We start from the raw sequence: 26,399 nt of genomic DNA on the forward strand, positions 1-26,399 counted from the left end.
ATGGCCTGACTTACTAAGCGTTAGCACATGTGCAAAATGGAGGGTGTGTGCTAAAGTGGTGCAGACATTTTTAACTCTCATACACGTTAAAGGTAACAACACAAACTCATTTATATCAGCTTTGTACCGCTGATAATGTGCAGTTTCTTTTCAATTTCGAATTTAGCAGCACACAATAAATAAGCAATAGCTAATTTTAAGTTGCGCTAGCAATTTAGCACCCGGCTAAGTAAACCAGACCCCAAAGAACATAAAGAAGGATTACCGATTGTGCCGCAAGAAGTTAAAGGATTTATAAGCATTGAGACAAATATAAACATGGGTAATTTAAAAATTATCTCGGATTGGGGTGGATCAGAAATGCCGGTGCGTACAAAAACATGCCTTGTGGAAGAAGGACAGATTAGTGCTCCCCTAAGACCTATATTAGTAAAAGGAGGAAGTGCTGAGGTCACGCCAAAACATAACCACCCGCTCGAGCCTCCATGTTTTTATTTTATTGGTCAGCGCAGATACTCACCGACGTTGTTTTCCCCTACCACATGTGGTATTTAACGATCAGCTTGCTTTTCTATTTTATCAGTGGCTGCCCAGGAAAAACATGTTGTGTCTATTTGGCTGTATTATTTTGGGGCTGGGAGCTGCAGTCGTATTAAACAAGAGAGTTGCCTTCCTTCCTTTTCCAATAAATGTGACTTTTAAATAACTTCATATGCCCGGTGTATTTATATTTGTTGGGCTTGTTGACTTACTGGGATTTAGCCGAGCCACACAAGATTAGCTTTGTGAGCGCTGGGGGATTTATTTAGGCTAGAGGTGTTGGCTAACTGATGGATTAAGTCAGTGTTTGAACAGAATCCATGTTTGATTAGATGCAGACGACCTATCTTTGGGTTTACCGGACATTTTTTAGTTTTGTTATGGAATTCATCATGAAGACTTTTGACTTTTTTGAAGATAAAATACTTATTTTTGCTACTTCAAAAGTCCTTCTTTTTCATCATTTAATAATCTAGACATTGGACTTTACAAAATCAAAAACATCCATTGCCATCAACATGAACATCGTGAATACTAAATATTGTAGTAATATCCAAATTGAAAAAAGAAATAAAAAATCTTGTCTTTTGTAAGAAAGTTTATCATGGTGACATACAAAAAAGCAAACTACAGCACCTAATAACGTTGGCATGATGTCAATACCACCCATGACTGATACCTGGTGATGGGCGAGTGAAGCCTTTTAACACTTCGAGGCTTTCCTGGCAAAAAAGGTTTGAGGTCTCAGAGTTGTTTCATTCTGTTTGAACACTGGCCTCTTGTGGACAAACTTTATCATTGCAACTTCTCATAAACACGACTGAAGCACCAACACAATTACGCGCAAAAGAAGTTTGAAACACACATGTGGCGGTTTTATTATTTGCAGCCTGATATTGATGTTTGAATGATCAAATCAATCACGTAGCTCCAGTGGGCGGGGCCGACACAGTCACCTGCAGCTCTGCTGCTCAGAGGCAGGACATCATGCAATGTTTTTATTTCATTCAGTCAAAGCTAATTTAGACACCATTACGTTTTCATCGCCTGGTCAGCCATCCACGCCTGCTTTTGTATCTCTTCAAAAGCAGGACTTTGTAAAGAATAGAATTCATTCTGACAGGCCCACAGCCTGGCACAGACACTTTCACCTAAATGGGAAATGGAGGAAATGCAGCACATTTATTTATCACTATTATTTATCTAGCCTTTGGACCAGAAAACATCCTTAGGCTCTTGCTGCTCAAGGCAGCACAGTGAAACGCTCTGAGCTGATGACCCGCTTTGAGACACTGATGTGCACTTTAGTCACGTGACCAGCTGTTACCTAAACAGGCTCTGACGCAGGGTTTCAAAACAATCTGCTTCAGGACGAGTGATACACGCTCCGGAGCGCCGAGTTATTTGCCCATCACTACTGATACCTAAAATCAATCATTGACATTTGAGCTCACTTACCAGCCTCACCTTTGCTTGTGCACAGTCCAGGGGGTCCCGGGTGTTTGCCTGGGAGTGGTGGGACCCAGGGGAGATGCCAGCTTTAGGGGATGGGGCTATTATTGGAAGAAGGCACCGAGGAGGATGGGATCCCTGTGAGGAGCTGCTGACATGACAACCCGGCGAGGAGCAGGCTGATGCGGGCGCGGAGCAACGGACAGGCGGGGCCGGTGGAGGCGCATCTTTTTCCGGAGACTGGCGCGGAGGTGAGGAGAGAGTCGTGGGCTGAAAGCGTCTCCGGGCGAACAGAGCCCTCCTGGCACTTGCCGAGGTCCTTTGGGTGCTCTCCGTGAGGGCGGGGGTGTGGGTGATGGGAGAGGCTTTAGGGGTAGACACATTCTCTCTGTCAGGTCCCTTTTTTTCATCACGCCTGAAGCTATGGTCCGTGGCGATGGCACATTGTGGTTGTCCAGTTTGGTCTACATCAACACACTGGACATTAGTTCTTGGGACAAATTTTGGATGATCAGTAGGATGAGGTTCAGGAGCTGCAAGACAACAATGACACAAATGAAGATAAACACTGTAAGATGTTATGTATATACACATTAATTTATCAAAATGAAATTGAAGGCGAAATAGGAGCTTCATATTCAATATAGTCACTTATACAGTGCATCCCCATAAAAATGTGTACTTCTAGATGTAAATGTAAAAAAACTACAACTGCAAAACAGATGATATGCTTAAAAATAGTCTACCTGGATGCTTGTCATCTGGCTCACGAGAAGTTTCTTCGGCTGCCTTCAGTGGTGTGTGTTTTGTGGGGCCTTCTGGAACACAATAGAGTTTAAGTTTCTTTTTGAAAAGTCTGTGAACGTTATCAGTTTGCCATCAGTTTTCTATAAATATTCTTTCTGACACCTTGACGGTATCCGATGAATAACTTACAATGAAGTTCATGTATGGAAAAGAGGTCGAGTGAGAAGTGCGCTGGTGAGGATTTCAAATCGGCCGGAAAATACAAGGTTTCCTTTTTAGCTGACGGCGTGCTAGCAAATCAACGGCGCTGTAATGAACACACTCAGTGCAGAAGTGCTCAGAACGGGCCCAGTGAAGATTCATGACCTTAAAAAATGTGGACCACAGAAACGGCCTTCGTAAAACCGGATTACTCTTATTTGACTTAAGTGAAATACTACTTTAGGTATGTTTTTAAAAAAATGAACAAATGTCACATTTTTTGTCACTTGAAAGTTTTCATCTTCTTCAATCTAGCCTTGCGTGTGCCTGTATAATGAAGACGAATGTTCTTACCACTGCAGTGTGTGTTATATGGAGTTGCCGGTGTAAGGGCTGCACGGGTTCCCTCGGGCTGCACACTGGTGTCCTTATGGTTGACCGGGCAGTCCTCCGGTCGGTCTCTACACTTCTCACTTGATCTGGGGGGAGCAGAGAGAGCAGAGGAGTTTAGTTTGGGCTGGGAGTGATGTGTTGATGTTGCCCCTCGAACAGATGAGAGCTGGAATCAATGGGTAACCAGAGCTGACAGACAGCCAGTGGGCCCTTTAGCACCTGTAAGCAGCTTTTTTAAGAGCCGCTGTTCATCTAACGCTCGCTGGACTGTCTGTTTGGCCTCCGCTGCGCTGTGAGCTCACACTGCAGCAGCTGGGGCCTCCTCTTTACTCTCAAGGGCCCCCTCAGCTAAAGGCACCCACTTTCTTCCCCCGAACAGAGCAGCTTTCATAAGCCAAAACGCAGACCCCCACCCTCCGCGCTGCCTTATAGCCCCCTTTACGGCTCACGCCACCAGCCAGTCCAAACAGCGGGGCCCGAACATGTGGCCCAAGGTCCCCGGGGTTTGCGGTGGCCGGCCAATCAAAACACGGCAGAGAGGGAGGGAAACCCGGACCCAGACCAGCTGCTGCTCCAAATAAGCATGAAAAAACACAGAATATGAAAACACCTTCTTATGACAAACAATCCGTCTGATTATAATCTGTTTTCATTTCTATTTCCATTACGGGCTTCGCGACTGGGCAAACTCACCAGAGATCATAAACACTTCAAGTTATAGAAGAAGCTGGACAACTTCAGCTGCCAGATATTTTTTTTCTTTCTTTTTTTTCTTTGCAGAATATAACTTTTTACTGTATAACTCTTAGTGCTGTGGTTCTTAAACTGTGGTACACGCTCCACTGGAGGTGCTTGGGAGAAATAACTTAATTCACGCTTTAGTAATGCAATACATTTGCCATTTTTAGTGCTTTATTTGTCATTGTACAAATAAAGCACTTACTTACTTTCACCCAGTTTTGACTTCATTTTCCATTAGGTCTATGACAGACCCTTCTTAGTCCAGATATTATCTTGATCTAGGCCTGGTGGTACTTGGAAGGTCACATTTTATATATTTTGTATTTTGTTGTCACGCTGCATCAACTATAGCTGCTGTAATTGTCTGTGTAAAGCTTAAACCACGGCATAGCAAGTCCAAGACAAATTTCACTTTGGGACAATAAAGTTTAACCATAATCTTACATATGTGTGAAAAGTTTGGCTAAACCATCTTTAAAAACTTAGGACAATTTGGTTACGTTGCATAGAAGAACTGTAATTAGAGATAGCTGATGATGGATGACATATCAATCCAGTGTTTGCCCTTTTTAGGGGGAATGAACTCATTTGCACTACCGGCCCACATAACCACAGCAAAACTCAAACACTAGCGTTTCAGACATAATAGCACTCGGGACGAGAAAAGCCATTCGAGGTCTGTTGCTTTAAAAAGAAGTCCTCCCATGCAGATAACTACCCACCCATACATTCATCCACTATGGGCAGTTAAGAATCGGTCGGTGGGTGGAATCTGCTGTAGCCCACACTCGTTTCGTAATGCTCCGTTCTGTGCTTTTCTGAATGTCAAAAAAGCAAAGGAACTGGCCGTGTTTCAGTAGCTTCCCGCCTCTGTCTGTCTGAACGCGGAGACAGACTGAGCAGACGGGGCAAGGGAGAAAGAGAGCGAGGCGCGGGGATGACTCAGTCCTTAAGGGAAGGCTGCGAGAAGTGTCGAAAAAATGAGTCACAACACGACTTTTTCTTTCGCTCTCCAGCCCGAAAGAGACAGGCAGATGGCACCCCCAGCTTCACTCCTCGCCACACTGTTTATTTCTGAGCTGTATCGCACTTGACTCACGCCCCGCTGCAAATCATCTCCTCTTTTATGGGAAAAATATCATTATGAAATCAGTGCCCACAATAAACTTTGGTTGTTTATAACTTCCAGGATCGATCATTGGGGCCTTTCGTGTTCTGCCCGTGCCTGAGTGGATTTAAATCAGATAGTTTCCGTTGCACCCATGAATTCTGAATATGTAGGGTTACTCGTGGTAATCCAGACCAATATACAGAGAGGGGTGCTGCTCCTGACAGGTTACCCAAAGACAGTAGTTGGTCAAAAACTGAGGACACATTTCTTCAGAAGGACAAAAAGTCTGCAAGTTCGAGTACTTATGTTTTATGTGACCATTCAGTACTAAGTAACTTGTTTACCTTAATAATTCCTTTTTGTAGTCCCTTTGGGTAAGTGTTAATGGAATGCTTGGTCAGAAATCACAATTGCAACTTCCCTGCACCGGGTCGGAGCCACCAATAGACACTAATGGAATCACAAAGAAGAAGCTAACAGGCTGGGCTAGTGCTACTTAAATAGTATTTACAGCCAAGTTTGAAAGTGAAGTGAAAAAAATATCTCCATTGTGTAATTGGATGTACAATATCCCTCTCTCCCTTTGTCTTTTCTGTCAGTATAGTATTTACTCTCACGGACAATTAATGAGTAAAAAAAAACTAACATGCTAAGACACCTGCAGTGGCGCTCATGGCCTCTAAGGGCATGAGTTACTTAGTTCTGCTTTAACCCACTGAGATTCAGAATGTCTTTTTCAGGGAAGTCCTGGTCCCCGAGGCGACCTACTGTACATGTTTTTAGCTGTATAGAGGAAACCGGGAGAACTTGGAGCAAACTTATGAAGACATGGGGAGAAGGTGCAGACTCTAAACAGGTCACCCAGAGATGAAGAAGGGTCAAATGCAGAGGACGAAATTCCCCATGAGGAACAAAAAGTCTACAGTTACAAATACATTTGGCAAGTATGAGTTCCTTAAATTTGTGACAATTAAAGCAGTACTAAGGAACTCATCCCCCTAGAGGCCATAAGCGCCACTGCAGGTGTTGTAGAAGCATGTTGTGGTTTTTAACTCATTAATTGTCCGTGAGAGTAAATACTACGCTGGCGGAAAAAACAAAGGGACAGAGGGATATTATACATCCCATTACACAATGGAGATCTTTTTTTTCACTCAAACTTGGCTGTAAATGCTGTTTAAGTAGCGCTAGCCCACAGTTAGCTTTGCCCGTTCTTCTTTGTGATTCTATGAGTGTGTATTGGTGGCTACAACCCAGGGCAGGCAAATTTGCAAGTGTGGTTTACCGGCCCCTAATCATCCCAATAACACTTGTATTACCCCCTGAGGGACTACGAAAAGGATTTATTAAGATAAACAAGTTGCAGTTGTTATAGTTCTATGAAGGTTTAGGTATAGAATGATGATTATCAATGTTAAGTAGTACTAAATAACAAAGTATAACAGTAAAATAATGGACTACTAGCAATAAAACAACAAAAAACATGACATAGGAGGCGCTAACCTTAGGGGGTGAAAAAAAAGTTTTGGTAACCATGGGAGCAGGCAGCAATATTGTTAAGAGTGATATTTATACATATAAGTAGCAGATCCACTGATGGGGAGGAGGTAACAGAGAGCTTTCAACAGATTTCAACACGGTGCTTTTTGAGAGAAGCTTAGTGCTAAAGTTTTATAGCCATACCTTAATTTAGCCATCCATGTTTCCTCTCCAATCTTCTGTTCCTCCGTTGACTTGATTGGGGCTGGTCGCTGTTCTCTGTTGGAGTCTGTTGATGCTGTCTTGATGTAGATCTAAATTCCAATAAAACATTACAAAGGAGACAGAAAGTGAGTGATTAGCTATAACAAAAAACACAACTCAAATGCTAACCATTACACGTACAGTTGGTTTCAGGAAGTTTTCATGAATTTTATTTCTAATGTAATTGCTCCACAGTTTGTTGGAATCTGATAATGAAAAGGTAATTTCACATCTACACTCAGGCTTATGCTGAGGCCTTACCTTAAGTTAATTATAAAATAAGTAATTCAAATATGGTTTGAAAACTTTCTGAAGCCACTGCCTGATTAAGAAATGCTGTGCAGTTACCTCTGGGGATCTAGGCATTGGATCTTCTTTAGCCTCATCTGTTGTTGCCGACATGGAGGAGGTGGTGTAGATGGTGGGACTCAGCCTTTGTTTACAGTGCAGGAGAGAAAGAGCCATCTTGCTGGACAGACCAGGGGGGTTGGGGTCATATCCACTTGTCGACCAGGATGAATAAACTGAAGGCTGTTGGTCTAATGTAGCAGGGTTTGGTTTGATGTAGTTAAGATAGCACCAGCTGTTACATGTGCTGGACATCATAGTCGGATAAGAAGATCCAGCCTGGGACACCAGAGGACTTTCCTTAGTTTGGCAACAAGGGGTTTCTGGTGCCAGTTCCTGACTGTCATGTACTTCGTCCTCCTTCACTCGTTTCTGCTGTTGTTGCAACTCGGGAGACAGTTCAATGCTGTTTGAAGGAGAGAGCATGCGTTTGTTTCCCCCTGAGCCTGAAGCTCTCAGTTCTCCAGACCATGATGGGAGCTCAGGACTTACCCTGCCATAATTCAGGCATTCAACTGCGGACAAATCAATAGTGTGTGAGACCGCATCCACCGCCTCTAAAGGTCTGGGGGAGGTGGACTGGGACAGGGTGGTATAAATTGCATAAGCTGGGGTTAGAGTGTCTGTCTGGAAACGCACCACGACCGCTGTGGAGGTGCTGGGTTGCACACATTCCAAACTAGAGATGATCTGAGGAGCACTGCAGTGCTGCTGGCTGTGAGACACTCCTGAAGACTGACTGTGTCCTGAGAGGATCTCTAGCTTTAGCCCTGTTGACACCGGCAGATAGTGGGCTCTGGCTGCCCCTGACAGTACATGTGTAGAACTAGGGTTTGGGGTTAGAGAAGATAGTGGGTTTGTAAGTTTAGTTTTTAAGGCCTCCTCTTTGATCTGATCAGTAGCAAGTTCAGGCTCTGAGCTCTGTGAAAACTGGACATTCTGTTGCTTCCACTGATGAACAATCTCTATGCTTTTTGAGTATTGTGAGATTGTTTCACCCTGTAAGGGTGAACCGGGAGATTTGTTACAGTACACAGAGCTTGTTTGAGGGCTGGAGATCACTTTTTCTGAACTATGGATTGATGAGGAAGGCAGATCCTCTTCATCTGGATCTCTGACAGCTGTGTGTCTAATTTTTCGCCTCTCTCTCCATCCAATTGCAGAGCGTTCAGGCGATAGACTGCTGTAATCAAATGACTTACTCCGATTCTCTGCTATAGTAACATTCTGTGGCTGTGGATCATGAGGTGCTTGCTCGGAGGCTGATCGCCTCATCTCTCGATGCTGATGGACACCAGGCACTGTTAACATCTGAGGAGCTCTTGACCTTCTCATTGAGGTTGATGTTAGGGTTTCTGTCTCAAACCTATTTGACTCCTCAAAGGATGTGGAGCGACTAGACGCGAAAGATGCACTACTCTCCTGACTAGGGCTCAGTGGTAAAGAAACGGAATCAAAACTTGACTCCCCTGAGGACTGGGCAGTCTCAGCCAGCCTCAAACGCTTCTTCTTTGGGGGAAGTTTTTCAATGGGAAGCTGGGCAAGAGATGAGCTTCTCTGTGGCCACTGGAACTCCTCCGACTTTTCTGGCTGTTTTTTAGTTGTTGAAGCTAATTCTGGTAATTTGTCAGGGTTCGTGTTTGAATCCTCTGTGACCAGTATTTCTGGCACCTGAACATTGTTTTGACGTACCAGTTTTCGACTTGTGACTTTATTTGACAGCTCTGGTTGTTTTTGTAATATATCCTGATCTCCTGTAACTGGGTCATTTGTTGGTTCAGTGCTTTGACAGTCAGATAGAGACTCTTGCTTTTCAAATGAACTTGTATGTTGAATCACAGAACAGGTTTGTGTTGCCCTTCTGGGGGCCTCAAAGCTCATATTGCTTGGAAAGTTACATTGTTCTGCCGAGGGACAGGAAGATAGAGATGTAGGAGACGTAGGAGATGTTGGGTCTTCAAGCTCAAAACTCTCTGCTTTCCGTCTTTTCCGCAGTGCTAACATCCCTGGTCTGGCTGAATGGGTAATAATCTGTGAGCATTCCATCTGACTGACCACCACCTCATTTCTAAGACGATGCACTAAACACATAGTTTGCCTGTGCTTTTTATAACCTTCCCAATCCTTGCAGCCAGTGCCACAACTCTCGCACTCATATGGCTGTGGCTGAGTCTGCTTGTGGTCAGGCACGATGGTCAAACAGTCACTGAAAAACTGGTGGGAACCTTCGGGCTCACCATCAATAGCTGGCTGCCTTCTCAGCATCCCATAACGGCGAGGTACCTGTGATTCAGAAGGTTCTCTTTCATCAAAGGACTGAGTGAGACGAAATTTATTAGAGCCCACAGGTGGAACATCGCTAGAAGTAGCTGCAGTTGGCATTGACTGGCTTCTTAACAGAGGGGCAGAAGATGTTTGCACATTTGATGAATGGTGCTGAAACTTCTCACAAGGAACTCCCATAGTGATTGAGCCGCTACTTTTATATAGTAACTCTTCAGGTTTGGGTATCTGAAGAAAGGCTTCTTTGACAGCGGAAATCTTTTGAGAGTCTGAATTCTTTCTTGACAATGAAAACCTCCTTGGCTTTACACTGTCAATTTTACTAGTGTCCACTACTGCCTCATTAATAGTAATTAGTTTTGTGATGTGGTCGATGACTTGCTTCTTGGGCAAAGAGAATGGCACACTTTTGTCGTCCTGACCTGAGGACTGCTGGTTATTATGTCGAGACATCCTCTGTAGATGTCCGAGACGTCCATATTTGCCAAGGATGATCTCTGCATAACTTTTGGCACTTGTGTTAGGATTGATGTCCTGTGATTGTTCGGTACTTTCAGAGCGGGAAAAGTAGCCTGATTCAGTGCTATCTTTACTGCCTAGTATCAGGGACAACTTCTTGTCATCAGTTGAATCTTTGGGAGTGTCTTTGCCTCTACTAAGACGCATGGCTAGTCTCTTTCGAACAGCATATGAATTATCGTGGCCTGCAGTGCAATCTTTGACCTGGTTTGTTTCAAGATTTTTGAGTGAAGGAATAGAAGATGCTGATGACAAATGTCTGGTTTCATCTTCCGACTCGGTGATATGTTCCTCTGTAGGTCTTGGCTCCCCCTGAGCCAGGCCTGCTTTTACCCTGTGGGTATGAGATTTGCGATGTTTGTACAGGTTACTCTTGGTCTTGAAGGAGAATCCGCATGGTGGACAGGGATAGGGCCGTTCTCCTGTGTGTGATCGAATATGCTTCTGCAGGACACTAGGCTTGGCACAGGCGCGACCGCAGTATGTGCACACATATTTACCTGGTTTCTGAGGTTTACGTTCACGTTTCTGTTTAGGGGTACCCTCTTGGTTCTCTGGTTTGGAAGGGTTTGCACCAGTTGCTGGAGTTGATGACAGCTCTGATCCTGAAACTGTTTTGGTTTCTTTCTCTTTGTGTTCGGGGTTTGTGTCAGAGTCGATGCTCTGCCTCTGAGCCCTGAGCCGTTTACGTTCAGGTAGTTGTCTTTTCGATTGTTTGGATTGCTGTGGTGCTCCATGAGAAGGTTTTGAGAAGTCGCTTCGTTGTTGTTGTTGATGCTTTTGGAGAGTTGGGGTCTGCAGAGAATCCTGCTCACAATGTGCTTGACCTCCGGACTGCTCCCCGGTTGTCAGGCTGCTATGCAAGGCCTCCATAAAATGTACGGGGGGCCTCAGGGAGACACTTAGGAAGCGTCTGCCTGCGAGAGGCTACAGAGTTTGAACCAAACCATGAACTGAGTGAAATGTCGGTAGATATAGTAGAAAAAGCTAATTTACTCCTGGTAAATCAAGGCTTGAGGAAACATCACATCAATGGCTCACATATACTGAAGAGGACGTATGTATGACTGCAGGTGTTGAAGAATGTATCCAAGGCGTCTCAAAGTACCCCATCATAAAAAAGTGTGGCTCAATTTGCTTGCTCTTCGTTAACACGCTGAGGACCTGTTGAAACAAACAGAAGAAATATGTTAATTTATGCAACAAATATCACACTATGGCACTTGATTTTCAAGCATGGATTATTTATATCTTATGTGTTGCACAACCACGGTCTTCGGATGTGACATAACAATCTGCTTTAACAGTTCAGAGCTATGGAGATCTTTATGTAATATTTCAACTGCTGGTAACCCAGTAAATCTTTTCGGGAAGGGGAAAAATAAATTCAAAACAGTTTGATAATTTTCCGTTGATCTCGGAACATAGACTTTTGTCAGTACTGAACACCAGTACTGACAAAACGCTAGCTTTACAAAATGTCTCCACTCGGTTGGTTGAAGAAGTGTTAAACCATTTGAATCATTTTAACCAAAAGGGTAGAAGGAACTCATCATGAGGCATCTTCTTACGGAAAATAGTTGTTTACTCTTCACATGAATAATAGCAGCATGTGCACCCAGAGGACGGCTTGTCTTGGCACAGTGCAATTATTAACACCGAATATCTGACATTTTGCTTGTCTGATAACACCGTAATCCTTTTAAGCAAGCTCCTTATTGCATCTGGTTGAGGGATTGTGGGTATATTACTGCTCTGCTTTCCAACATTGATTAGATATAATAGAATGAAGGAAGTCTGTTATTCATCATATACAATGAGTTCAGGAAATATTTGTACCCCGCTATTCCGAAGTTATTATGCTGAAGTCTGTAATTGAAAAAAAAAAAAATTGAATACTTATTTCCATGTAAAATTTTCTTTTCCTAAAACTTTTTTTCAAACTTCTTTGTAATATTGAAGGGAAATGTGAACGATCTTGATAAAGGTCACAAAACTTCCTTAACCCACGGTACATGTGCATGGATGGGAAATGCATTAGGTGACAACATGGCGGAGATGGTGAAGAAAACTCTGTCTTTTGTGTGCCAGCATACTGCAACAGTAAACATGGCTTCCCACGCACTGACCAGCTGGTTTATACACCCACATTCTGGTGGAAGACAGAGAGGCTGCTGGATGAGCTCCAAGTGACAGATAACATGTTGATAACCGGCTTTGATGTAACTATGGGAAATATACAGTACACGACAATCAGTTATTTATAAAACATTGCCGAATAATTCAATGGGCCCATGTCTTGACAAGTCTTTGAACGATCAACTATGCCAGGCATTATACGTTATACTGCTTTATGTGATATTTAACATAGGCATTTGGAAACATTACATTGAAAACTGACTCATTCAGGATTGGTTAAAATCTGCCAAATGCTTTCAAAATACAGTTTGAAATATCATCACTGTATCTCGAATAGACCACTTTTGTAAAAACTTGATAAAGTTGTAGATCTAGAAAAATGTTGTTCCATTATAGTACAGCTTTTCTAGCAAATACAAACAACTGATCATTCTTGCCTCCACTCAAAACAAGTAATGACAAATATAAGTTGACACACACACACACACCCTCTTACAGGACCGTGAAAAACATCAGTGTATTCACCTCAACAACAACACTTTTTAAGCCAACCGCTGCCAATTTGAAAATCCAAAGTTTGCTGTAAAACTGTGAGGTCACACACCAAAAAGTTTGTGTTCATTTGCACTTGCTCCACTGTTCATTAGCACCTCAAAGTTGCAAACGAAACCAGCCCTCTTTCCTCACATCTCAACTCTTCTGTCTGCGAATTCTGACGCTGAAGGCTTGCAGGGATGTAGCCGAAAACACACTTTGAGGTGTAAAATTTCCAGTGCTAAAACAAGACAGCTGTTTGCGTTATAAACAAAAAGTTAACAGCACTCTCGTGCAGTGCTATGATTTTTAATGTTTTTAATGTTCCCAAAATGTAGCTACCTATTACATGTAGGGCTAAGTGTAATCAATCCATGAAATCAGGGGTGTCCAAAGTGCGGCCCGAGGGCCAAATGCGGCCCTCAGACCAATTTTTGGTGGCTTCATGTTTTATTGACACATGGCTAGAGATGATAATTTTCCCGGCAATTTTAATCATTCCGCACAATTAAAACCTCAAAAATTAACTTTTATTGTGAGACTGAGCTAGCATTATGGTTCCAAGCCTAAATACAAGTGTGGGGAATGGTTTACACCTCTCTTAAATACACGCAGTTGAATGTTTGAATGCATTGACCACTGATCTGTGGCCCTCCATGCCTTATACATGTCAATATACGGCCCTCGGTGAAAAAAGTTCGGACAACCCTGCATTAAATCATTGGTCGATTATTGCCTGCATATTATATGACGTTTTGACTTTTGTTAGTTAAGCTGAAGTCTATTTTGAAATCTATCTCATGAACAATAATAGGAAAAGTAGTATTTATTTATCTTTAATATGTATTTTGAAAACACAATCAAAAATTGAATGATCACTGTGGGGATTTTTTTAATCTTTTGAAAACCGACCTTGAGACAACAACTACTACTACTGGAAAATGTGGCAGCTATTCCACACCGCTCCAATCACCGCATTCATTCATAGGCAAAGTGAGTAAAGGATCTGCACCAGTCAGTGCCGGATTCAAACCGTGGATGCGTCAACAAACTCTTGAACCCGTCGGGCGAAACCCAAATCTCATTGGAAATAATACAACAAATATGAATCGCACCACGCTAATACTATGTTGTTTAAATGGCTTTTTAAAAATCTTGTCAATTTTCTCTTCTCACACTAATGGGCACCCAGCGGTGGTTCCTATGGTAACGGCCCTAAACCATGTGGTAGCAGATGGAAGGAGAGCTGGAGGGCTAAATATATCTTCCAGCATCCTCACTCACTACAGAGAGGGAGAGCGCGGGCTGCAAAGGTGCTTCTCTCCTCTCAGCTCCGGCTTTTTGGAAACGCAACGGTCCACATCTCAAAAGAAGCAAATCGATACAAGAACCAACTATTGTGCATCCTCAGTTTCTATTTGAGTAGGAAGCAGCACAGCCTACAATGGAGAAGGATAATGGAGGAGGTTTTTTTTTTTAATAAAGAGACGCCTGTTTTAACTGAATGTAGGCAAGCTTTTTTTTTTTTTTTTTTTGCCTGGCAGGAACAAGATCATTTGGCAATCAAACTGATTTATTTCTAATTTTCACCAAAAAACTTTCCCAGTCACACTTTACAACTTTCACGAAAAATATCCCAGAATATTTCTGGGACCATATTGGTTGACTGCAGTGCCAATAGATAGCTCGTTGAATATATCCTTTGTCAAATACGACTATTATCAGTAGGACACAGGCTAAAAAAATGTACCACAAAGCCAGAAGATTCTCAGATCTACGTTTGGGCACGACACATTGTTGTTACCTGTTTCTTCAATGATGTAATCCATTTGTCTGTTGCCGATTAGCCGCAACAATGGGAAAACAAGAAGTAGATAGATAATGAATACTCAAAAGGAATGGCAGTTTGCAATACTCATTCTACTCTCATTAGTTTAGGTATTGAAGGTAAACAATCAAAACAAAGCCTTTTCTCAATCTATACTAAACCGCAGCAAAGCAAAACACTATTTTTCCCTGATGTGCTCTCAATACAAACGCAAAATTGCAACCTATTTCCCCGTAAACTGGCGTGACCCTCGTCGGCTGCGAGTGGCTCGGTCCGTTGTGTTATTCGTCAGCTGGCTTCACGACGACTACAGCCCGACGGTGTCGCTGCGCACCCTGGGGAGACGACGGGAAGGAGCGAGGTGGGGGCAACCCCTTTTCGGAGGAGGTATAGGCGTTATACACACGCGCTCACACAGCCTCCCCTGTACGCGCACGGGGCAGGGGAATCGCCGACTGCCCCGCCGCCCTTCCCGCTCCGTCCACCACGGGAAGGACATGCCATGCACACGAGCCCAGATGCGCTTACACAGGCGATCCATTCACCGCGAGCGAGCTGCGAGCAAAAAAAAAAACACTCACATGCCTCTTCATTCATTCACGCAAAGCAGCCTCTCCGCAGCGTGAGCCATCCTCTCCAAAAACGCTAGATCTTTCCGCCGATTCATTGATGAGCTGTGAATGGAAGAAATCCCCCCATTTGGCAAGGCATCACGTCATCCACGTTACCCCAAAGCCGCTGACAAAGACTATGAATGAATGACCTTTTTTTTTCTCCTCCCTCTCTCTCTCTCTATCTTTTTTTTTTTTACCTGGTCTGAGCAGGTGCTAGCGGTGTCGTGGCTGTCCTCTCGGCTTGTGAATGAGAGAAGGAGAAAGGAGGCGGCGAGGTTAGGAGAAGGACGCGCATGCAGAGAAAAAGGATGAATGAGCGCGCGTGGTGGGGGCGATCGTGAAAAAAAAAAAAAAAACACACACACACACTCTCCGGTGCGAGCAGTGAGATGACAGACAGGTAGCTGCGGATATCACGTCGATGAATGGGATGGGACACGCGCTCGCTTTATACCCACTGAAAAAGTGTCCCTCTCTTTTTTTTTGTGTGTGTCAATGTCAAGAAGGTTCCTCTATTAGGAAGTTGACGTAAGCGCTTTTTTTTTTTGTGGGGGCTACTTTTTGCTGGAAAGGCTGACTTCATATGGAAAAGGAAAAGGAAGAAAACGATCTACTCTAGGGCTCTATCGAACTGTGAGGACACAAGAGGATATCGCACAGCCAACATAACTGCAGTCTTTACGATTTGTTAGATCAGTATAAACATCTCAATTTGAGCATAATAATCCAAATTTTAGCTGTTTTGACTAGTTAAGAAGTTCTTGGGCATTTGTCCTAGATTATTTCACTTGTTCTGAGATGTTTCTGACTCGTTTCAATACATTTCGTCCTTATTTTTTTTGCCAATGGGGTAAGAAAATTGGTCTTGTCTCATTGGCGATTTTACTTTCTTATTTCAAGCGAGATTTACCTTAAAACTGGTCTGAAATGTCCTCAAACAAGCAAAGTAAACTTGGTCCGATCAGGAAAAGTGTCTAAATGAGTGAAAACCGCTCAAAACAAGATACATTTCCTCAATTCAAGTCATTTAAGCCAATGCTTGATATTCACTTTTTGCAGTTCGATCTGATTGCGATTCATGATTTGTGTATGCTCTCAGGCGTACCGGAGTTTTCCATCGAAGAGAAGGGTTGTTTAAGTTGTCATCCGCACTGGTTGTTTAGAGTTGATAATTATAGATGATTCCTAGAAACAGTTGCGCACTCAAACTTGGTCGTAATATGTTTTGGGGAAGGCTTTCAGTAGTATAGGAGTTTCCACCATAGAGAAGGGTTAGTCGTCATCTGTCCCGCACTTCATTCCACCTATTTGCTGTTTGTTCTGTGGACGGCAAATGTGGAAAAAGAAAAATATCATCACACGAGAAGAGCAGGTCCTGGAGATTGTACACACACACATCCAGGCAAGCGTTGACATCACTTTCGCTACACCCCTCCTCTCCCTCTTCTCTCCTCTGTGTCTCTCTCTCTCTCTCACTCCGGGGCTGGTTGTTAGCCGGCTGAGAGCTCGCAGACATGTGGGGCAGTAGGGAATACCAGGCGCTCGCGAAGGCAGCGGTCAGCGGCTCGTCTTGTGAAAAAAAAAGGGGGCAAGCTGAAGGCGCGATGGAAGGGTGCCCAGGGCGTTCATCCGGCAAAAGGGCAACAGAGAGAGTCCTTGTGACCAGGGCATGAATGGAAGAGCATCACTGACACAGACGGCTCGGGCAAGATAGTCTGCCGGTATACAGACCTTTTTCGGGGGGCTCATGAGCTGATGTAAAATATAAGCTTGACCTGGATTCTCGTTCAAGCTCATTCTGCAAAAACGTATGTTCCGATTGGTTTTCAAGGTCAGCTGTTGTCTTAAAGTCTAACCTCTCTACTCCAGCGGGGGAATCCCACGGTCTTATTTCACAGCATGCATACGTACAGCAAGCAAGACTGCCAGAATGAACATGCCTTCGTTCTATCCAAGCTTTTCAAGTGGTGTAAAATGAAAAAACTGTTGCCATAGCAATTAACAGTTAAAAGATGTTGCAGTTCTATTGTCTACTGGTCAAAAGTCCTAAAAAAAAACAACACTGATATGAACAGAATTGTGACTAATGTCTGTGTTATGGGCTAACTCAGCCAGGAATGCCAAGAGCAAGTTACCTTTCTACTCCTGCCCTCCAATGCGGCTTCTGGTCAGGACCAACAGTGCCGCGCCATCATTTTCGTATATTTGCAGTACTCCGACACGAGTGTTCTGTTGTAAAGCAGATTTTTTTTTCCCCTCTCATATTAGAGTGAGTCCATTACAACCCTTTGCAGCATTTTTTTGAAACACGCCAACGTCTCACTCTCCATGATGAGTGGAGAGTGAAACTGGGCAAAAAAAAATGTTGAGTTGTCTTTTTTTAACCTTACAAGACATGAATTAACCATAGAAAAAAAGAGAAGACACGGCGTTTGATCCTTACATATGCGGACAGTTAGCAAACCAGCTAGTCCCGGAAACTTTTCAGCGTTTGTTAGCAATAGCCGTTAGCATATAGCCATCAAACATCACAAATTATGAACATTAAATATCACAATATAGGATCTAGCTGGTTTCAGCTATCGATATTTAAGTGATATCAAACCCTAGTTAGAAATAGTTAATAAATATACAGACCTTTTGAGATTTTTCTTTAGAAGAATAAGCGTATGGCCTCTAACTTTCCTTTCACATTTTGTGGGCTATTGACAAAGAAACCACATAAATCTCGGTATACTAAACAGAAGTATGCATTTGTAGTAACAGGCTCAGACTGCTGAGACTGTTTCTGTGATTTCTATGGAATAAAGCACCTGGATGACTGAGAATCTACACCGCTTTGTTTCTGTGATCAAACAATATCCTTCCTATAATATGGTGACCGGTTATCATTAAAAAAAAAGTCGATATTTGCAGCCTCGTCACAGGTGAGGCTTGACCGGCAGTGGCGCAGATGTCGTCTCATGATCGGAGGTTTGTGGTTTCGAATCCCCGCCTCCTGAACTGTGCTTGAGCAAGACACTTCACCCCCCTTGCCCCCAGTGTCTGCGTACATTGGTGTATTGAATGAGAGAGTGAATGGGGGACTGCATCCTTGCTGTAAAGCGCTTTGATCGCCTAATGTAGGTGGAAAAGCGCTAAATAAGTTGAGACCATTTACCATTTGTCTGTGTCTACTCCGTCACACAGTTCAAGGACGGGATATCATGATTTAAGACCAAAACGAGAACAACAACAAGCCGTCACACCTCTGTCCTGTGCTCACGTTGTACCCCACGCGATAGATGAAGAAGGATAGGCATTTTAGTAACGGCACACGTGTCAGAGTGAGGCGCGCTCATTGGGCTAATTTTGGAGTCACCATTTCGTTGCTGTATGACTTGCCTCGAACAACAATGATGATCCCAAAGTGGTATTTTTGCTGAACAATGGAGACACACTGTTGAATTGACACAGCGTTCGGCTATTCAGAAGCGCAATGTCGTGCATTCATCTTTTGATCCACCAATTTTATGAACTGTTCAACCACATGATGAAGAAAGTTGAGGGTGGCACATGGCTGATAAAGAAATCAAAGGCCAGAGATGCGGTGCTGGAGTAAGGTATTTGGCCCAGCTTTTGCGACATGTGACTGGGGTTGAACAGCCGCAATCGAATCACAATTTCAATGGTGGAAATTAGCGAATCATCACAAAAGACTTGTGCCGTGGGGCATTTTGTTGAGAACTTGCTATAGTTCAGACCTCTAAAAACAAGTTCCACTATGCAGAGCCGTGGGAAGATATTATAGTTAGGGGGTGCCGAGGGACAAAATTTACCCCCAAAAACACTTTATCTGTGCATATTTCCTATTTATTAATATTGCCTGCCGTTCGCAAATCATCCACCAGGGGGTGCTGCAGCGCCCTCAGCACCCTGGGTTCCCACGGGCTTGCCACTATGTGAGCATGCTAGGCTTTAATTCGCAATATTCAAGATAAATGTCTTCAGAATCACAAATAAAACCATATCAAAAAGGGAAAGGTTTCATTAAATGTAAAAGAAAAAGTGCTCAGATGTTTATTTACCAACCGGCTAAAATGAATGTAAAATAGGAGAATCATAAAACTTTTTCACATTCATACAATCTAATGCTTTGGTTGGGACTTGAAGACTTGCCTCGTCTGAGCTAATGACTCGACTCGACTGTTACATGGAAGCCCTGTGTGTGCTTACACTTGACCCGTCTGCGAGACGTCCTCTGGGGATATCACTTGAGCATATCGAATGTTCGACAACACGGGAATTACAACCGTACACATGTTCTACTTGTACTGGTAATATAGGGACAAGGTCAGGATTCACCTGGCTCTGCTTTCATGACAATGTCAGGATGGATGATTGGATACAATACGCTGCGGTAAGAAGCTGCACAGTACATTTGATCCTATACCCTTTGTGAACTGCTGCCTTTCCTCCTCAACCACTCAGCTCCTATACAAATGAATTCTCCATCCCCCCACCATCCAATTCGTCCAGACATATTTGTGCCACAACAAATTCCAAATGGCCCAGCAGCAGAACCATCAGCCTCATCTCATTAACATAAACTTGTTCGCCATAAGATGAGGTGAAGTGTTTTGCAATTGTACAATGAAATTCTTGGCCGCTGCGACAGCATTAGAGGAAGGGAGCACCCGGAGGAAAACTACACATACGGGGAGAATATGAAAACTCCACAAAGAAAGGCTCAGATGTAGACCTTAAATCACGTATTTAGCAATGTGCTCTCTCAAGTCTTTTAGTGCAGCAGCAACATTCCAGCAATATCAAATGTGTTCCTGGTGATCAGCTAGAGACATTGACAATGATCCTCCTGGGACCAAAACCTTGACATGGTGGAGGGGTTTGAGCACCCGAATGATCCTGGGTGCTCCGCTGTCGGGGGCTTTGTGCCTCGGTAGGGTCTCCCATGGCAAAAAGGTCCTAGTTGACGGGCCAGACAACGAGCGGTTCAGAAGCCCCTTATGAGAGACCAAGACGCCCGGTTAGAATTGTGAGGCCGTCCTTCCGTGGACCCACCACCTGCAGGAGGAGCCATAGGGGCTGGTGCAATGGGATTTCGGCAGCTCCAACGGCTGCCCCCACAACCCGGCAACGGACAAGTGGAAGAAGATGGACGATATGCTTTGATCACGATACGTATCACGATACAGAGAAGTCAAAAAAATGTATATTGCAATACAGGATTACTGTATACTTTGGTGAAATACTTTACCATAAATGTATTGGAAAAGAGAAGAAAGTTCCATGACATGACGTAAACTTAACGTAGTATAGCTTCAAAAACGATGTATTAAATGGCTGAAAATACATCCGCAGCCGTAATAACAGGCTCCAATTTGAACGCAGTGTGGTTTCATCACGTTGTCTTTATAATTAAACAGAGGAGAACTTTGCTAACTTTTGCTTCCCCTTCTATGTTGCAGGGGTGACAAAAGCATTAATATTCATTGTCTGGGGCCACCTCTGTACAGACTGCATTGTGCTGCTTCTCCCAGAGTCTAATTGGAACACAGGCTTTCTCCTCTGTTATGCAACGCAGTACTGCAAACATTGAACTGAGGCCAAAGCCGGACAGGCCAACCTACTTACAGCGTAAAAAGTAAAATTAAAGTAAAATATGCACAAATAATGGTAATGAAATGCCCTTCTGAGCCAATCACATACAACTGATCATTGTGCATTCAGATGCCGGCTGAATGTACCGATCTAGTTTGGAGGTTTTTACCTTGTTTTCTCGTACATTAACAAGGCACTGCAGCGAAACAAAAACCCAAGGCAATTAAGACTTTTTTTTTTTTTTTTTTCATTCCAGTAGCTATCACAATTTTCCCCTTATAATGTCGGCGCCTCATTCCTAGCAGAAGTGCATGTAGTGGATGTTGTTAAGTGTGTGGTTGTAGAATCAGCAGTAGCATCACCCTGGGGACAGCACTGGCTCGTCCTGCAGTGCTGCTGGTGTATACTGTGTACAGGAGGCTTCTGGGCTTTGTGCCACCTGTCAGAGAGTGTCAGGGAGAGAGAGGGAGGACATCCCGGAGGTCCAGTGCTTTACATAAGGAGCTAAACACAAGCAGCCTGCCACCGGTGACTGCACCTCCTGCGTGTTTTGCGTCAGAAATATACGGACACAAAGTCACCTTCACCTTCAAGTCCTCCGACCCGAAATATGGCTCACTGATGTGAAAATTTCACGTAAATTACTGTCACTGCTTTTAGGATCCTACACATTAACAATGTCCAACACGCTTAATCGCAAAGTTGAAATCACTTTTTTTTTAGCCGTTTGTTCTGCTTCACCTGTTGAACTGTGTACAGTAGTGTCCCCAGTGGTTCATGTACTGCTACCATGACTCTGGGTAAACAAAGCGTCTGACGGAGCGCACGGACAGGATCACGCAGAAGACGGAGAGAAAGCTACTTGCTTATGCGTTTTTCGAAACAGAGAGCATAAATGAGCCTTAATCCTCCAACCAGGATCAATAAAAAGGAGGAACGTGTGGGGACAGTTAGCAAGCCGGCAACTCCGAGAAACGCTTCGGAGTAAATTATGAACAATTCAAGTGTTACAAGCTGCCGTCAACCCATCAACCACGTTTAGGTAAGGTCTAACCCTTCCAAGAGGGTCTGAATGCAGCCGATGGAGAACACATGATCAGTGGAGCTCCACACCTCCACAGGAAATGACATTGCCTCCACTTCCCCCCCGCAACATTTATTTAAATGAATCTCAATAAGGCGCCGTGAGTAAACTCCACTATCTTTAAAGCAGTAGCAAGTGACTTGTTTACCTTAATATATCCCTTTCTTAGTCCCACTGGGGGTTGATGGGATCATCTCCCCCCGGTGTCTCTGGTCAGAAAACCATACTTGCAGCTTTCCCTGCTCTGACTCGAAGGCCCCAATACACACTAATGGAATCACGAAGAAGCTAACAGGCTAACGGGCAAAGCTAACTGCGGGCTAGCGCCACTTAAACAGTATCTACAGCCAAGTTTCAGAGAAAAAAATGATCTCCATTGTGTCACTGGATGTACAATATCCCTCACTCCCTTTGTCTTTTCTGTCAGCATACAGTAGTTGTAGACAATTATTGAGTAAAAAAAAACCACATGCTACGACACCTGCAGTGGCACTTATGACCTCAAGGGGCTTGAGTTACTTAGTACATCTTTAAAGCAGTACTAAGTAACTCTTCCCCCTAGAGGCCATAAGTGCAACTGCAGGTGTAGTAGCAAGCTACGATTTTTTTACTTATTAATTGTCTTGGAGAGTAAATACTACGCTGACAGGAAAGGCAAAGGGGGAGAGGGTTACTGTGCATTCAATTATACAATGGAAATATTTTTTTTCACTCAAACTTGGCTGTAAATACTGTTTAAAGTGACGTTAGCCCGCAGTTAGCTTTGCCCGTTAGCATGTTAGCTTCTTCTTCGTGATTCCATTAGTGTGTATTGCTTTCTCCGGACCGGTGGCAGTCAAGTTGCAAACATGGTTTTCTGGCCAGAGAAACCAGGGGGAGATGAAAGACCCTCCAATCATCCCATAAACACGTGTGTTACCCCCACAGGGACAACGAAAAGGATTTATGAAGGTAAACACGTTACTTAGTACTGCTTCAAGGTTAGGATTACGATTAGGTTTAGGGATAGTTTGGATGCGTTTAAGCTAGCATTGTCCCGTGGGTGTGATGTCATTTCCTGTGGAGAAGTGGGACTCCCCTGATCACATGCCCCTACATGGGCTGCATTCAGACCCTTCTCAACCCTTGTTAGAAATACAATTAAAAAGCAATAAATGCTTGTCACTGCATTTCAGGAAAAAAAAGTCTATTCTATAGGAATAAACCGCATTGAGATTTGAATATTGTCAGGAACAAATTGCTTGCACATTTTAAACAATTTGAATATACCACCTCTTGTGTACAGCTTGTATAGCAAAGCGGCACACTTAAAGCTAATAATAGACGTTGTGCTTCGGACGCTGTGGTAGACGGACATTGATTTGTTTTCAGTGATGGGAGAATGCTTGATGCGGCGTAACAATAAACCCATCAGCTGCCAGTCACATCGGCTGACAGCGTTCAACACAGATTAAGTGGTGGCGGGATGGGTTCTGTAGTGCCAATAAAACAAAGGCTATTCTCATTGTGACAAGCATAGAGAGAATCCCCCGGCAGCTCACATGGAGGAGTTCTGAGATATTTTTTGTACCTAAGAAGGACCAGAATTTAGACAGAGGTACTTTTACTGCACACACTCTCTCCTTGCTTTCAGATGGATCATTTTGATAGCTTGTTGCATAATTTAAATATTGGAGAGCAAAATGTCAGTATAGGGTGCAAAGACAACTGCCGCTGACACGCTGAAATTAGAATCAGGCTTAATGCTTGCGACGAAGGTGCACCTCCGTGTAGTGCCGAAAATGTTTATAGCTGAAATGATCAGAATAAGTTTGGTTATGGTCAATGGACTTTCAAAACATGGGGGAACGCTGGGGGAAAAGAAAGTGAAAAACAAGAAGAGACCGTTATGTTGCGACCTTTAATGTGGAATCACCCAACCACAAGTCTTGCTGAAGATCAGGTCAAAGAGGTCCACAGAGAGCGACCTTTGATGTCTTTCTCCACAGAACGCGGCACGTTGTTAAAAATAGCGGCTTGTCTGGGTCTGCGGGGCACTAGTACCTCCTGACCTTAATGTTTGTGTACAACTATATCCCGACATAAACCATGAGCGACCCACACCTCCCTCCAGACACGTAGCCACAGACAAAATGGCACAAAAATAGCAGACGTTAACGATCTCCAGCTTTATAACTACTTTTAACACCATGGTATCGTTTTTATTACATAGTATGGACAACAGGAAGTACATTTTAATTATGAAATAAAAGTAGTTTAAATAAGTTTAAAACAATAGCTAGCTTCTAATGTAGAGGTAATGTGAGTGCATAAATAATCAAATGAAGATGTAGCATTCACTTTTACTGATGTGTCCCTTAACACTATGTGGACTTTCCACACCTTATTTGCAGTGGCGGCTGGTGGTCTTTCAAACAGGGGAAGCACAGATGTTCTATTAATTATCATGGACTTGTATGACTTGTATGGACGTGTATGTATACCTGTATACTATACCCTGCATTTTTAGACACAGTCTTTATACAAAAGACATTCGCATAGACTTTTGACTCAAAGCTCAATCAAAATGTTACAGTTTTTACTCTCCAAAGAAGTCTTCCTATCCCACAAAAGTTCAACAGCTTCAGTTTCCTCTTCACAGCTTCACAGTGACAGCAGCTAACGCCAATACTACTCTCAAGCAGGCAAAGAGCAGGAGCTGTCAGTCAAGAAGCAGCCAATCACACTTCAGCTGGGGGGAGTTACAACAGCTTTGAAGCTGAGCTTCAGTTAGCCAATCAAAGGCTGCTTTGTAAAGCAGAGCTTCAATGGGATTTCCCATAGACCTTCAGGCTGCTCTGAGGGGCAGAGAGACTACAGGGAAGACCACACTGAGGATCAGCTTACCTTGTAGCTACAAGGGAGCCTGCACTAGCATTAACTTGACTGGGGGCAGGGTTTTTGGTAGTTTATTGCAAACTGGTTTTAGACATGGGACCTGACAACCCGAAACTGGCACTCATGACAAACTCAGCAAAATCCTTCATGCTGTGCCCTTACCATACAATGGGCCTTTGAAAATGAAAAACCATCCAAACCAGAATACTCTGGCTATGTTGACAGATGTTGTACAGGGCTCTGCAGTGGTGGGTGGTTCTGCTTCAAACACTGCTACCAAATGTTCCAATAACATGCTAATTTCATGTACAAATGGAGCCTTATACACCCCCGAGGTCTGCCGGTGTATTTAAGGGGGTATTATGAAAACATGTCATAAAAAATCATCACAGAAATGTACAGTCCGCAGTATCCAGAACACGCCCAAAGCCTGCACACAACATGTATGCTCAGTAAATATAGGGTATGTCCTGTCACATAATGGTTAAAGGCAAATAATAAGAGGCTATTCGGGGAAGTGACAATAACGCAGACGGCTTTGAGTGTAAAATAAAAAAGTGGCTACATAAAGCTAAATGTAAATGCTTAAATTTAGCATATTTTAACAAGTGCAACTTTCATTCATCCGTCCCCCAAAATCTAACTCCCACTCATCATTTTTGTTCATAAAAGTGACAACTAAAATAGCCTGCGTCTTAAAGAAGGCAAGTTTGTCTTGTCAACCATGGTCCAAACTTATTCCTAACTTTGCTAAATGCATTTGGAGCATCTGGGTTCTGGGCACGTGGATGAGTTTGTAAGCATATTTCACAACATGAACATGGCAAAGTAGAGCTTCAGCTTCCTGGTAACGCAAATAACCGGTCTGCTAGAGCATCAGTACAACACTTCCGGGTATGACATTACTAAAAATACTCTACACTGTAATATGATGCAGAGGACATGCACTCTCTGTTCATAAACATCAATAAATTCAACATACTACAAAAATGCTTGATTTCCAGTACAGGCACATTAAAGGGCCTATATTATGCAGTATTTATGTTTTTTTTAAATAGCGTAAACAATCACCGGGAAGTCGTGGCGTTCCCCGAAAACCAGGAAGCTCCTTGGATAAATGGGTAGTGAAATGTTGGTGTCAAATTTAAATGAGAGTCCAGTTTTTGTTTCAAGTTACAAGGTTGAACGAAACATCAGGATGATCGGGAATCTACACTGAAATATTTGTCATCTAGGACCAGAAAACAGATCAATAAGATAGGCCCATGCAAACTTACAATATCGGGTTCATTGCCAATATCAAGAAATGTGTTTAAAATGTGGAATCATTTGGGGTGAAATGGGGGAAAATTGGAAAAAATTGTGTCAATAATAATTTAAATATTATTTTTATTTTTTTTAATGAGGCAAATAAGTTGGGTAAAAAAAAATGGGGGAAACAGGTAAAATATTAGTAATAAAAAATAACGGGGAAAAATAAGACAAAAGAAAAAATAAATCATTTATTTGAGCTGAAACAACCAAGTCACTCCCTTTAATGCGCTCCCTGGACCAACGGCATCAAAACTTAGATCCAGAGATAGAAGGTTTTATTCTGGTATTTTTTCGATAACAGTAGAAACTAAACTTTTTTTCCGATACCAG

General features: G+C 43.2%; 1 protein-coding gene across 5 annotated transcripts in view; it reads right to left on the reverse strand.

Annotated features, from left to right (window-relative positions):
• The window catches only part of hivep3a (HIVEP zinc finger 3a), a 41,656-nt gene that overhangs the window by 2,322 nt on the left and 12,935 nt on the right, over positions 1–26,399 (reverse strand). Inside the window, exons 1-6 of one of the 5 annotated variants that reach the window (XM_079571201.1) lie at positions 15,391–15,651; positions 7,277–11,242; positions 6,869–6,978; positions 3,295–3,419; positions 2,739–2,810; positions 1,999–2,525 (exon numbers count right to left, since the gene is read on the reverse strand). In XM_079571201.1, the coding sequence (XP_079427327.1) occupies positions 1,999–2,525; positions 2,739–2,810; positions 3,295–3,419; positions 6,869–6,978; positions 7,277–10,951 (4,509 nt within the window). In that variant the 5' untranslated portion in view covers positions 10,952–11,242; positions 15,391–15,651. The other 4 variants (XM_079571200.1, XM_079571203.1, XM_079571202.1 and 1 more) reach the window with 4 other exon arrangements.

The sequence above is a fragment of the Gobius niger genome (assembly GCF_951799975.1).
Source record: "Gobius niger genome assembly, chromosome: 14".
Lineage (NCBI taxonomy): Eukaryota > Metazoa > Chordata > Actinopteri > Gobiiformes > Gobiidae > Gobius > Gobius niger.